Source organism: Salvelinus namaycush, chromosome 31, assembly GCF_016432855.1.
Source record: "Salvelinus namaycush isolate Seneca chromosome 31, SaNama_1.0, whole genome shotgun sequence".
Classification (NCBI taxonomy): Eukaryota; Metazoa; Chordata; class Actinopteri; order Salmoniformes; family Salmonidae; genus Salvelinus; species Salvelinus namaycush.
The window spans coordinates 6,627,095-6,639,670 of NC_052337.1; the positions used below are offsets into that span (position 1 = coordinate 6,627,095).

Here is a 12,576-nt window from a genome sequence, read left to right on the forward strand (position 1 = left end):
GCAACTAGTTAGGGACCATCAACGAAGTGCATGATCACAACATTCAAATTGCAATAGCTTTAACCACGTGACTTAGCAACCTCATTTCAACGTTAGTAAATTCACTCTGGAGTGCCAGAGAGTGCTCTAGGCATTCATAAATTCAGAGCGTTGTCAGATTGTCCGTTCTTAAATTGAGTGTTTCGCTCTCGGGATTTTAGAGTGCAATGTACGATCTTGCTGAGGAGTAGGGTTGACCTGAGCGTTCTGACCTCAACAGCAGTCAACCATCCAAGCGAACTGGCTAAATTTAGCTAGCTTGCTAGCTACGTCCAGACATAAATGAGAGAACACCGCACTCTGACCATTTTACTTGCCCTAGCAGAGCTGGTTATCCAGAGCGTTGGCAACTAACTGTGCTGCTGGCAACAATTTAATATATTTTGCCAAAGTTTACTGACACCGGCCATATTCAACGGGTGTTGCGCGTTCGTAAATTCATCAGTAGTTCTGCGCTCTGGCACACTCGGATGAGTGCTCTGAAATCTGACTACATAGCCAGAGTGAATTTATGAACGCACCCTTTCTATCATACCTTCTATAGAGGCATGTGCTTCTACATCTGCATTGCTTGCTGTTTGGGGTTTTAGGCTGGGTTTCTGTACAGCACTTTGTGACATCGGCTGATGTAAAAAGGGCTTTATAAATACATTTGATTGATTGATCTTTTAGTTCTCCCCAAAAAAATATCTCTGTTTAAATGCATATTTATTAAAATACACTTAAAATTCAATTGCTCCTTGACCATGTGACCTAGACATCTCAACCTAACTTTGGAATGTTCCCATGTAGGGAAATACATTGTTCACCCTTTGGTTTTTCCAAAAAGCGCGTTCATGATTTCATATAAATATTTGAAACTTTAAAATGACTCTCTTCAATGTGACTTAGCAACCTCATTTCAACTTTGTAGTATGCCTTATATAGAGGCATGTTGCACACCCTTTAGTTCTCAAACGATTCCTATATTTAAAAAAATATACAGTGCCTTGAGAAAGTATTCATACCTCTTGACTTATTCCACATTTTGTGACATCAGGAATTCAAAATGGATTAAATTGATATTTTTTTCTCACCCATCTACACACAATACCCCATAATGACAGTGAAAACACGTTTTTTAGCCATTTTTGAAAATATATTAAATGAAATACAGAAATCTCATTTATATAAGTAATCATACTCCTGAGTCAATACATGTTATAATCACCTTTTGGCATTGACTACAGCTGTGAATCTCTCTGGGTAGCTTTCTAAGAGCTTTACACACCTGGATTGTACAATATTTGCACATTATTCTTTTAAAAAATTCTTCAAGTTGGTTGATCATTGTTAGACAGCCATTTTCAAGTCTTGCCATAGATGTTCCCAATGGTTGCAAGTCGATTTTAAGTAAAAAATTTAGCTAGGTCATACAGGAACATTCAATGTCGCCTTGGTAACCAACTCCACTGTATATTTGGCCTTGTGTTTTAGGTTATTGTCCTGCTGAAAGGTGAATTTGTCTCACAGTTTCTGGTGGAAAGCAGACTGAACCAGGTTTCCCTCTGATTTTGCCTGTGTTTAGCTCTATTCCATTTATTTAAAAAAATATTTAAAAAATTGTTATTGCCGATGACAAGCATACCCATAACATGATGCAGCCACCACCATGTTTGAAAATATGAAGAGTGGTACTCTGTTGTGTTGAATTTGCCCCGAACACAACACTTTGTGTTCAGGACATAAAGTTAATTTCTTTGCCACATATATATTTTTTTACTTTAGTGCCTTATTGCAATCAGAATGCACGTTGTGGAATATTTTTTATCCTGTACAGGCTTCCCTTTTCCCCCTCTGTCATTTAAGTTAGTATCGTGGAGTAACTACAATGTTGTTGATACATCCTCAGTTTTCTCCTATCACAGCCATTACACTCTGTAACTGTTTTAAAGTCACAATTGGCCTCATGGTGAAATTCCTGAGTGGTTTCCTTCCTCTCCGGCAACTGAGTTAGGAAGGACACCTATATCTTTGTAGTGACTGGGTGTATTGATACACCATCCAAAGTGTGATTAATAACTTCACCATGCTCAAAGAGATGTTCAATGTCTGCTTTTTTTGTTGATGCCCTTCTTTGCGAGGCATTGGAAAACCTCCCTGGTCTTTGTGGTTGAATCTGTTTGAAATTCACTGCTCGACTGAGGGACCTTACAGATAATTGTATGTGTGGGGTACAGACATGAGGTAGTCATTAAAATGTTTAACCATTGCACACAGTGAGTTCATGCAAGTTATTATGTGACTTAAGCCATTTTTTAAAACTTATTTAGGCTTGCAATAACAAAGGGGTTGAATACTTTAGCTTTTCATTTTTAACTAATTTGTAAAAAAAAAAGAAAAAAAAGAAGAAAAAATCCGGAAACATATTCCCACTGATATTATGGGCTGTTGTGGGTAGACCAGTGACACACAATCTCAATTTAAACCATTTAAAATTCAGGATCTGAATACTTTCTGAAGGCACTGTATATTGTAAAAAAAAAAAAAAAAAAAAAAAAAAACACTTTAAAATCCATAGCTCTTCGATCACATAGGCACCTCAAACCAACTTTGTATTGTTCAAATGGGAGGGACACACTGCACACCCTTCGGTTTTCCTAAAATGCACTTAGACCAGTGTTTCCCAAACTTGGTCCTCGGGACCCCAATGGGTGCATGTTTTGGTTTTTGCTCTAGCACTACACAGCTGATTCAAGTTGCATACAGCCTGCCGGCAAACTTTTCCAACGCTTCAGTCTGCAGCCTTACTTTATACCATAACGTCAGGTAAGGACCCAGAGGAGGGAGAACACTATATTTTCCCTCCCCTTGCCAGCCCATCAGAATGCCTGCAAACAGATTGAGACATAATGGTGACACCAAAATGGTGTGGGTGAGCACTGAAGCAACAGAATTGTGAACATATTGAAGAGGGTTGACAGAGAGACTAGAGATGAGCATTACAGTAGTCCAAATAAGAGGTGACAATCTGATTAACTGTTCAACACAATACTATTCAGAATGCCCAAAACCTGGCGGTCTAACTTTGCAGAGCAGGAAGTCTTACTTTTGTGTGAAACTCATGGCAGACATGCAATGTGTGTCCCTACCCTGTGAATAATACAAACATTCCTAAGTTGATTTGAAGTGCCAAGGTCATGTGATCAAGGAGCTATTGAAATTCAAAGGCCAAAATGTAACTAATAAATTAAGGTAAAAGAAATTCAACAATTGTCCCTTTGAACATTCCAAAGTTGGTTTGAGGTGTCTACATCACATATTAAAGGAACTGATGAGTTTTAAGGGATTTAAAACAAAAAAATATATATATGTTTAATCTAGGAATCGTTTTATGAGAACTAAAGGGTGCGCAACATGCCTCTCAATATATAAGGAAAAATACAAAGTGGAAATAAGATTGGTAAGTCACGTGGTTGAAGAGCTATTGAAATGGTAATATTGTGATCATGCACTTTGTTGACGGTCCCCAACCAGTTGCATTGTCCTTTGCCATGTGATTATGAAACTGGTCAGAATCGGATAAATAAGACCTGTGCAATGTTGCAATGTACACCTTTTTTATATTTTTTTATAAAGAGCCTAACCTGAGCTATGCAGCTCAAAACATTCGTGAGCTATTGAAGTTTAAAGGTCCGAATGTCTGGCGAATCTCCAACCAACGTTACCACGGTAAGATACCCTCTGGCCAACAGCCATTAACTGCAGACTGTCATATTTGTATTGACATGTCTAATCACAGAATTAAATGAAACAACGAAATTGTGTCTCTAACCCTAATTTACAGAAGGCAATGAACCGTTTTGTGGAGATTACTTTAATTGCTGCCAGTCTAATAACCCAGAGGACAGGAAATAAACACTATAAACAATGGTTTTGCTTCTAACTAGTAGTGGGAATGAACATTGTCATGGATTGATTTAAATTGTAGCCTAATACCCATATTATAAAAGCCTGATAGATGAAGTACCTAAAATATGCATTTCCTTGACTTGTTTGTCTATTTTCATCTACCATTTGTAGATGGTCTTGAAGGTCTTGAAGATGTGCCATCATGAGTCTAAATCCTTGTACATTATGGGCCATTTTCCCGGACATTGAGTAAACCTAGTCCTAGTGCTCAATGGAGAATCTCATTGAAATGGCTTTTTAGTCCAGAACTAGGCTTAATCTGTGTCTGGGAAACTAGCCATAGATGTGAGAGCCCTCCATCTAGGCATAGTTACTATGCAGCTTTCTTTTGATGTGGAGCCATCTAGCTAGCTACAGTATATTAATTACCATGATCTAGCGATGGGCAACTTTGATGGAATGGGGCCCACAAAAAAACGTAACTCATCACGAGGGGCCGTAGGGGGTCTGAGTACCCACATCCCCCAAAAATTACATTTTAAAGTTAATTTCTTGCAATTCTACACATTTTGCAATGGGGCGTAGAGAAAAGGTTGCAATTTTATAACAAATTTCCTGAAATTTTGCCATTGGGTGGAAGCAAATGTTTGCAGTTTTTAATATGATAACTGGTGATCAATGAGCCAAAGCCCGGTCCTTAATTCAACCATGCTTTCTACAAGTTAGATAGCTGGCCGCTACACTAACTTACGATTCTACATTTTTTTTTTTAGCAGACATGGGCTAATTGAGTGACTGCTGATTGCCAACCAAATTTCGAAATTGAACCTTGTGTATTCTATTATTCTAACTGTCAACAGTAAGTTGAGACCCCGACTGAGTTCCTAAAAAATGTATTTATTTATTATTATACATTTTTTATTGGTCCGCGGGCCTACAAAAGGGGGCCGCTCCGCCAGTTGCCCATCCCTGATCTAGCTACAGTACCAGTCAAAAGTTTTGACACACCAACTCATTTAAGGGTTTTTCTTTATTTTTACTATTTTCTACATTGTAGAATAATAGTGAAGACATCAAGACTATGAAATAACACATATGGAATCATGTAGTAACCAAAAAATTGTTAAACAAATTCTTCAAAGTAGCTACCCTTTACCTCATGAAGCTGGTTGAGAGAATGCCAAGTGTGCAAGGCAGTCACCTGGAATGCATTTCAGTTAACCTCCACAGGATCGGTGGGTCCCCCTCGGGACGGTTAAGCTAACGTAGGCTAATGCGATTAGCATGAGGTTGTAAGTAACAAGAACATTTCCCAGGACATAGACATATCTGATATTGGCAGAAAGCTTAAATTCTTGTTAATTTAACTGCACTGTCCAATTTCCAGTAGCTATTACAGTGAAAATACCATGCTATTGTTTGAGGAGAGTGCACAGTTATGAACTTGAAAATGTATCAATAAACCAATTAGGCACATTTGGGTAGTCTTGATACAACATTTTGAACAGAAATACAATGGTTCATTGGATCAGTCTAAAACTAAGCACATGCTGCCATCTAGTGGCCAGAATCTAAATTGCGCCTGAACTGTAATAATAATACGTTATGGCCTTTCTCTTGCATTTCAAAGATGATGGTACAAAAAAACACACTTTTTTTAATGTGTATATTTAATGTGTATAATGTGTTATATTCTCCTACATTCATTTCACATTTCCACAAACTTGTGTTTCCTTTCAAATGGTATATCCTTGCTTCAGGTCCTGACCAAGTCCATATTATGGCAAGAACAGCTCAAATAAGCAAAGAGTAACGACAGTCAATCATTACTTTAAGACATGGTCAGTCAATCCGGAAAATTTCAAGAACTTCTAAAGTTTCTTAAAGTGCAGTCGCAAAAACCATCAAGCGCTATGATGAAACTGGCTCTCATGAAGACCGCCACAGGAAAGGAAGACCCAGAGTTACCTCTGCTGCAGAGGATAAATTCATTAGAGTTACCAGCCTCAGAAATTGCAGCCCAAATAAATGCTTCAGAGTTCAGGTAACAGACACATCTCAACATCAACTGTTCAGAGGAGACTGATTGAATCAGGTCTTCATGGTTGAATTGCTGCAAAGAAACCACTACTAAAGGACACCAGTAAGAAGAAGAGACTTGCTTGGGCCAAGAAACACGAGCAATGGACATTAGACCGGTGGAAATCTGTCCTTTGGTCTGATGAGTCCAAACTTGAAAATTTTGGTTACAACCACCGTGTCTTTGTGAGACGCAGAGTAGGTGAACGGATGATCTCCGCATGTGTGGTTCCCACAATGAAGCATGGAGGAGGAGGTGTGGGGGTGCTTTGCTGGTGACACTGTCGTTGATTCATTTAGAATTCAAGGCGCACTTAACCAGCATGGCTACCACAGCATTCTGCAGCGATACGCCATCCCATCTGGTTTGTGCTTAGTCCCACTATCATTTGTTTTTCAACAGGACAATGACCCAACACACTTCCAAGCTGTGTAAAGGTTATTTGGCCAAGAAGGAGAGTGATGGAGTGCAGCATCAGATGACCTGGCCTCTACAATCACCCGGCCTCAACCCAATTGGGATGGTTTGGGATGAGTTGGACGGCTACTTTGGGTGGCTACTTTGAAGAATCTCAAATATAAAATATATTTTGGTTTAAACACTTTTTTTGGTTACTACATTGATTCCATATGTGTTGTTTCATAGTTTTGATGTCAACACTATTCTACAATGTATAAAATAGTTAAAATAAAGAAAAATCCTTGAATGAGTAGGTGTGTCCAAACTTTTGACTGGTACTGTTTGTGTATATAGAGAGATCTAGCACTCTAGCTGTTGCTTCATGTATTAAACTGAAGAGTATGTCCTCCCTAAGCTTCAATGGGCATGATTTATTTTAATTTTACCGTTATTTTACCAGGTAAGTTGACTGAGAACACATTCTCATTTACAGCAACGACCTGGGGAATAGTTACAAGGGAGAGGGGAATGAATGAGCCAATTGTAAGCCAATGATATCCCTGCATGTATTTACATATGCATTTAGTTTGTTAATTAGGCCTATATTTGACATGCCCCATGTGAAAGTAGAGATTGTGGTGTTACTGGTTAGGCTATTTGTTAAAAAACAGGATGTAACTCCTCATCATAGCACATTATTAACACTAAATATGTGTTAAATAAAACTCTTGACTGGATCTCTGTCCTGCAGTGGAATGAAACTATCAAGCTCTTCCGTGGAGGCATGCCTCTGAAAAGACACTGGGCATACTTCCGTAGCTATGACAACAGCTTCACTGGATCCGAGGCCGTTGATTGGCTACATGAGCTGCTGAAGCGAAACCATAACTTTGGGCCAGAGGTGACCCGGTACCAGACCCTGCAACTGCTCAGGAAATTCATGAAGAACCACGTCGTTGAGGATGTCAAGGGCCGCTATGGTAAAGAAGACTTTGAGGACAGTGGTCAAGTCTACAGGTGATTATGATGTCCTGTTATTGGGATGTGTGTGTTTTCAATGTCATTGCCTTTCATGGTACTAAGGTGTCATGGCTGACGACTTTGCTGCATATTTACATTTGACATTTTGGTAATATACCAGACGCTCTTATCAAAAGCGATTTTTACAGGAGCAATTAGGTGCTATGTTCAAGCCCACATCGACAGATACAATTTGTTTTTCACCCAGTCTGCTTACTGGTCCAACGCTCCAAACCGCTAGGCTACCTGCCGCTCTATGAGAGCAGTAGGCAGGCAAAGTAATGTGTCAAAAAAGGCCAATGCACACCTGACATGAAATGACCCTGTCTGCTTTTATGTGGTCTGAGATATTGAGCAGATAAAGACATCTGAACGCCTGTGGTCCTTAAATGTGCATGAATGTGTGGAAGGGCTGCCGGTTCATACCCCTGACTTCCCTCCTCTGTGACCCTAGGTTCCCTCCTACGTCCCCCCTGAAGCCCCTGCCCCAGCGGCCCCCAGTGTCAGAGAACTGCGACCTGCCCCGGCTCATCCGCTGGGACGACTACGAGGAACTGCCGCAGCCAGAGAAGATCCCCATGAAGTCTCTGATCCTGGTGAGAGAAACTGAGGGAGGCCAGGGGCTAGTACAGCTGTTTATCTTTACAGTTAGCTGTTGCTGTTTTCACTGACCTTTTTTAATCATTTCATTTTAGAGATGGCACAACAATATGTAGTAATTATTATTATTATACACACGCACTTAGAAACTGGGAAACATGTTCAAATGTACTAATAATAATATAATGAATGCCATTTAGCAGACACTTGTATCCAACGTGACTTAAGTTATGTGTGCATATATCTTTCGTATTGGTGGTCCCAGTGGGACTAATATACAGTATTTTAGGGTTCCATTGGTGTCATAGATTTCTATGTTTTGGATTTTCCTCAGAACTCAGAGACGTGGAACAAGAGACACAGCATAGCCATTGGAGAGGTGCACGAGTGCAAAATCATACGCAGGAGTGACATCACCCCCAAGCAAGTCGACCAAATCTGGAAGAAAATGACAATCACACAGTACGTAGCTAGCTATCCACCACACACCATCAATGGACTTGCGCTTGTAGGTCACACTGTGTGTGTGTGTCGCTGCTTTTCCTTTTACAACTGTTGAATACTACATTCTGTTTTAGTTTGCAGAGAGTGCTGGGTCTGAAGACAATGGATGGAGTGTTGGATCCCAAACACGTGAATGCAAAGCATATCATTCACAACGTATTCAGTGTCAACAAAACAGGAATAGTCATTGTGAAGAACAAAGCGGGTATGTAACTTTTGCAGTCATTCTGTAACATTGCTCATGACTATTACTGTATAAGATTAACATTAATAACTAAAACTATATTTTAGAATTTCTTTTTCTCATGTTTTGCATTACCAGAGGACATGCCCTATTGGGTTCTATCAGCAATGAAGTGCCTAGCCAACTGTGAGTAAAGCTATACTGATGATAAACCTCTCCTCTTATCATTTAAACATCTGCTTTGGGATCACCTTTGTTACTAATTAGCTGCAGTATGTAAGGTTTTGTGCTCTTACCAATACAGCAAGACCCAACATCTGCTCATGTTTGCCTTTGGGTCTTCTTGTTTTGTATATAAAGTTAGGCTTGAATCCCTCTCTTCTTTAGGGCCCAATGGTAGGGAGACCAAGCAGCCCATGTACCCAGGCTTTGAGCGTGATGTGCTGCGGACGGTGGCTGAGTACTTCCAGAGACTCAAGGAGCCCCTGTTGACCTTCCAGCTCTATGAAGTCTTTGTCAACATTCTCAGTGAGTAATGTGTCAACTTACAACAATGATAGTAGAAAACACCACTACTCCTGAAGAGGAAGGACTGCATTATTTCTGTTATCAGTTAAATATAAAAAATCTGATCTATGACCTCTTTGTGAGGTAGAAGAGGAAGCGCTATGGCTGTTATGTGGCTAAATGTAAACGGAACACTTCAGGGCCACACAGAACTCTTACTGTAGCCTTGCATTACCATTTTTAAATTGGGCAAACAATCGTGGACCATTTGGTTTGTAATAAACACTCCAACAAAATGTTATCAAAACCACATGAGAGACGGATAGATGCAATGCCAGGGAAGGTCCTGTGTACCTCAAGCCATCTCTTCCCCCAGGTCTGCTGCAGCAGAAAGAGGTGGCAGCAGAGGCCCTCCAGGTGTGCAGCCTCCTCCTGCCACCGGCCAACCGCCGCAGACTCCAGCTGCTCCTCCGCCTCATGGCCAGGGTCTGCCAGAACCCCGCCCTTCCCCCGCTTAACGACGCCATAGCAACACGCACCCTGGTACAAACTACTTTCCATCGTAACTGTTGTTATGGAGGGCTTGCAGTTATATGGATTTTCCCACTAGGTTTCAAAGCTCTTCATAGTAAGTGACTGTATTTTTCTGTTTTCACTCCCCACTCGTTGTTCGTGGTCAGATGGTGCAGACATTCTCGCGTTGCATCCTGGGCTCTGCAGAGGAGGTGGACCTGGACGAGCTTCTGGCCACCAAGCTGGTCAGCTTCATGATGGAGCACCACGACAGTGTCCTCAGGGTGCCCTCTAACCTGCACAGACATGTGGACGATCACCTCTCCCACCTCAGGAGGGTACAGGTCAGCCTGACGCGGTCATAGCATACTGTTTACAAACCCAGAGAAAGTACACTGACAGCCTGTCTTGGGTCGTGTTCATTAGGTCACACAACGGAAAATTAACATTTGCATTTCTCATGGGACAAATCCAGATAATTCCTCTCTATTTTAGTCCTGTTTTCTTCAATTTGGTGCCTAATGAACATGACCCTGGTCAAATGGTGTATGTTGATATGTGAAAGGGTGTGCTTTCGTTTCACCCTTGGTGTGGTAGCGATTGTTTGATTTCTCAAGCTTTGTCACTATACTGGGTTCAAGTTTGACTGATAATTGAATAACCGCTATATAATGTCATAACTTACAATACTATGGTCACTTTTTTATATATTTACGTTTACCTACCAGTTGCATCAACTCAATCTCTATGGATTTTCATTGAACATGCAGGATTCTTAACAGCCTCTCCCTCTCTCAACCCCAGACCAATAATTATTTTTCATCTCTCACTTTCTCTACCCCCCAGATAAAGTATGCCGGTGCGGATACAGACGCCTCCCTGGTGTCTCCGTCGTACTGCAGGAAGATTAGCAGGGCAGAGTTTGAGGAGCAGAGAGTCTCCAGCTCCCAGGGGTCCATGCAGGAGCTGCTGGAGGGCCTCATTGCCGACACTGAGCTCTCAGCCAAGGACAAGAGGAAGAGACTCAAGCAGGTACACTCGAAGAAGATCTCTTTCCCTATATTAACTTTGCTAGGGCAGGATTTTTCAATCTCCAGCCTACTGGCGCGCTGTAAACTAATCATCTTACCATTCTTCAGTTTCAGAAGTCCTATCCGGAGATCTACCGCAGGCGGTTCCCCACAGCGGAGAGCAAGGCTGCCGTCTTACCAGAGAAAGCTCCACGGCTCAAACCCCAGCTCATGCTCCTAACCCTGAAGAAACCCTTCCAGCCTTTCCAAAGGAGTTGGAGCTTTAGGGCCTAACTCTCACCTCTGACTCTGCACGTCTGACCTCTACAGTGTGGCCAGGAGACAGGGAGGATTATGGGTGTTGGAGTGTTTGGAGCTTATTCCACAGCAGGTCAATGAGAATAGAATTCACAGGGGTAAAGTGGCAATAGATGGAATAGTGTTGCCAATTTGACTTACTATACTAGAAACTACTGTTAAACTAAGAAGAGGATGCTAAGAATCCATTAAGGGCAGCTTGTGTTAGCCAACATTAAACAGTGAATGGAAATTATCCTGCATAACAGGTCCATAGAATTGGTCACTACAGGTAGAATTATAAATGTGTGTGCTATGTTTAAATTGGTTTCAAAAAACGAAACAATTTTGACCTTGTCTCATCGCTGCAACTCCCCAATGGGCTCGGGAGGTGAAGGTCGAGTCATGCGTCCTCTGAAACATGGTTCTTAGCACCCATTCGCTTAACCCGGAAGCCACCCTCACCAATGTGTTGTAGGAAATACCGTTCAACTGACGACCAGGTCAGCCTGCAGGCGCCCGGCCCGCCACAAGGAGTTGCTAGAGCGCGATGTGCCAAGTAAAAGCCTCCCTGGCCAAACCCTCCCCTAACCCGGACGACGCTGGGCCAATTGTGCGCCGCCTTATGGGACTTCCGATTACAGCTGATTGTGATACAGCCCGGGATCGAACCTGGGTCTGTAGTGACGCCTCTAGCACTGCGATGCAGTGTCTTAGACCGCTGCACCACTCGGGAGGCCCATGTTTTTCTTCCACCAAGTGAACACAGAATCTTTAAAAAGTCAAATGCATTTCAATTGGCCATTTACAGTGAGCTCCAAAAGTATTGGGACAGTGACAATTTTTTGTTGTTTTGGCTCTGTACTGCAGCACTTTGGATTTGAAATGATACAATGACTATGGGGTTAAAGTGCAGACTGTCAGCTTTAATTTGAGGGTATTTTCATGCCATTTTAGGGAACCAAAAGTATTGGAACAAATTCACATGTGTATTAAAGTAGTCAAAAGTTTAGTATTTGGTTCCATATTCAAAGCACGCAATGACTACATCAAGCTTGTGAATACACATTTGTTGAATGAGTTTGCTGTTCGTTTTGGTTGTGTTTCAGATTATTTTGTGCCCAATACAAATGAACGGTGAATAATGTATTGTCATTTTGGAGTCACTTTTATTGTAAATATGAAGAATAGAATGTTTTTTAACACTTCTACATTAAGGTGGATGCTACCATGATTATTGATAGTTCTTAATGAAATTGTGAATAATGATGAAAGTTACAGACGCACAAATATCACACCCACAGAAATGCTAGCCTCTCCTATTATTGTAGTGTTGAGAGGTTAACATGTCTTTGGGGAATGATATTTGTGATTTTAAGTTTCTAACTCCTCATTATTCATGATTAATTCAAGATTATCCATAATCATGTGGGATCCACATTTAATGTAGAAACATTGTATTCTTATTTACAATAACAGTGACTCAAATAACACAATACATTATTTACCAAGCATTTCAATATGGCACAAAA

The 12,576-nt window shown here is 41.1% G+C and overlaps 1 protein-coding gene across 1 annotated transcript; it reads left to right on the plus strand.

Annotated features, from left to right (window-relative positions):
• The first annotated feature begins 3,717 nt into the window (after nucleotides 1–3,717).
• depdc1b (DEP domain containing 1B) lies at nucleotides 3,718–11,590 on the plus strand. Its single transcript, XM_038970991.1, has 11 exons — nucleotides 3,718–3,750; nucleotides 7,161–7,426; nucleotides 7,884–8,025; nucleotides 8,364–8,491; nucleotides 8,608–8,738; nucleotides 8,856–8,903; nucleotides 9,105–9,245; nucleotides 9,601–9,767; nucleotides 9,905–10,081; nucleotides 10,584–10,769; nucleotides 10,877–11,590. Exons 1-11 carry the CDS (start codon nucleotides 3,718–3,720, stop codon nucleotides 11,039–11,041), a joined length of 1,584 nt encoding a protein of 527 aa, XP_038826919.1. The 3' UTR covers nucleotides 11,042–11,590.
• Nucleotides 11,591–12,576: the final 986 nt, after the last annotated feature.

What these genes read in the sequence shown, in the direction of transcription:
- depdc1b (XM_038970991.1), top strand. Translation starts at nt 3,718, where the DNA reads ATGTCTGGCGAATCTCCAACCAACGTTACCACG. An exon ending in CCATGAAGTCTCTGATCCTG is followed by an intron (nt 8,026 to 8,363) that starts GTGAGAGAAACT and finishes GATTTTCCTCAG; the next exon opens with AACTCAGAGACGTGGAACAA. An exon ending in CATTGTGAAGAACAAAGCGG is followed by an intron (nt 8,739 to 8,855) that starts GTATGTAACTTT and finishes TTGCATTACCAG; the next exon opens with AGGACATGCCCTATTGGGTT.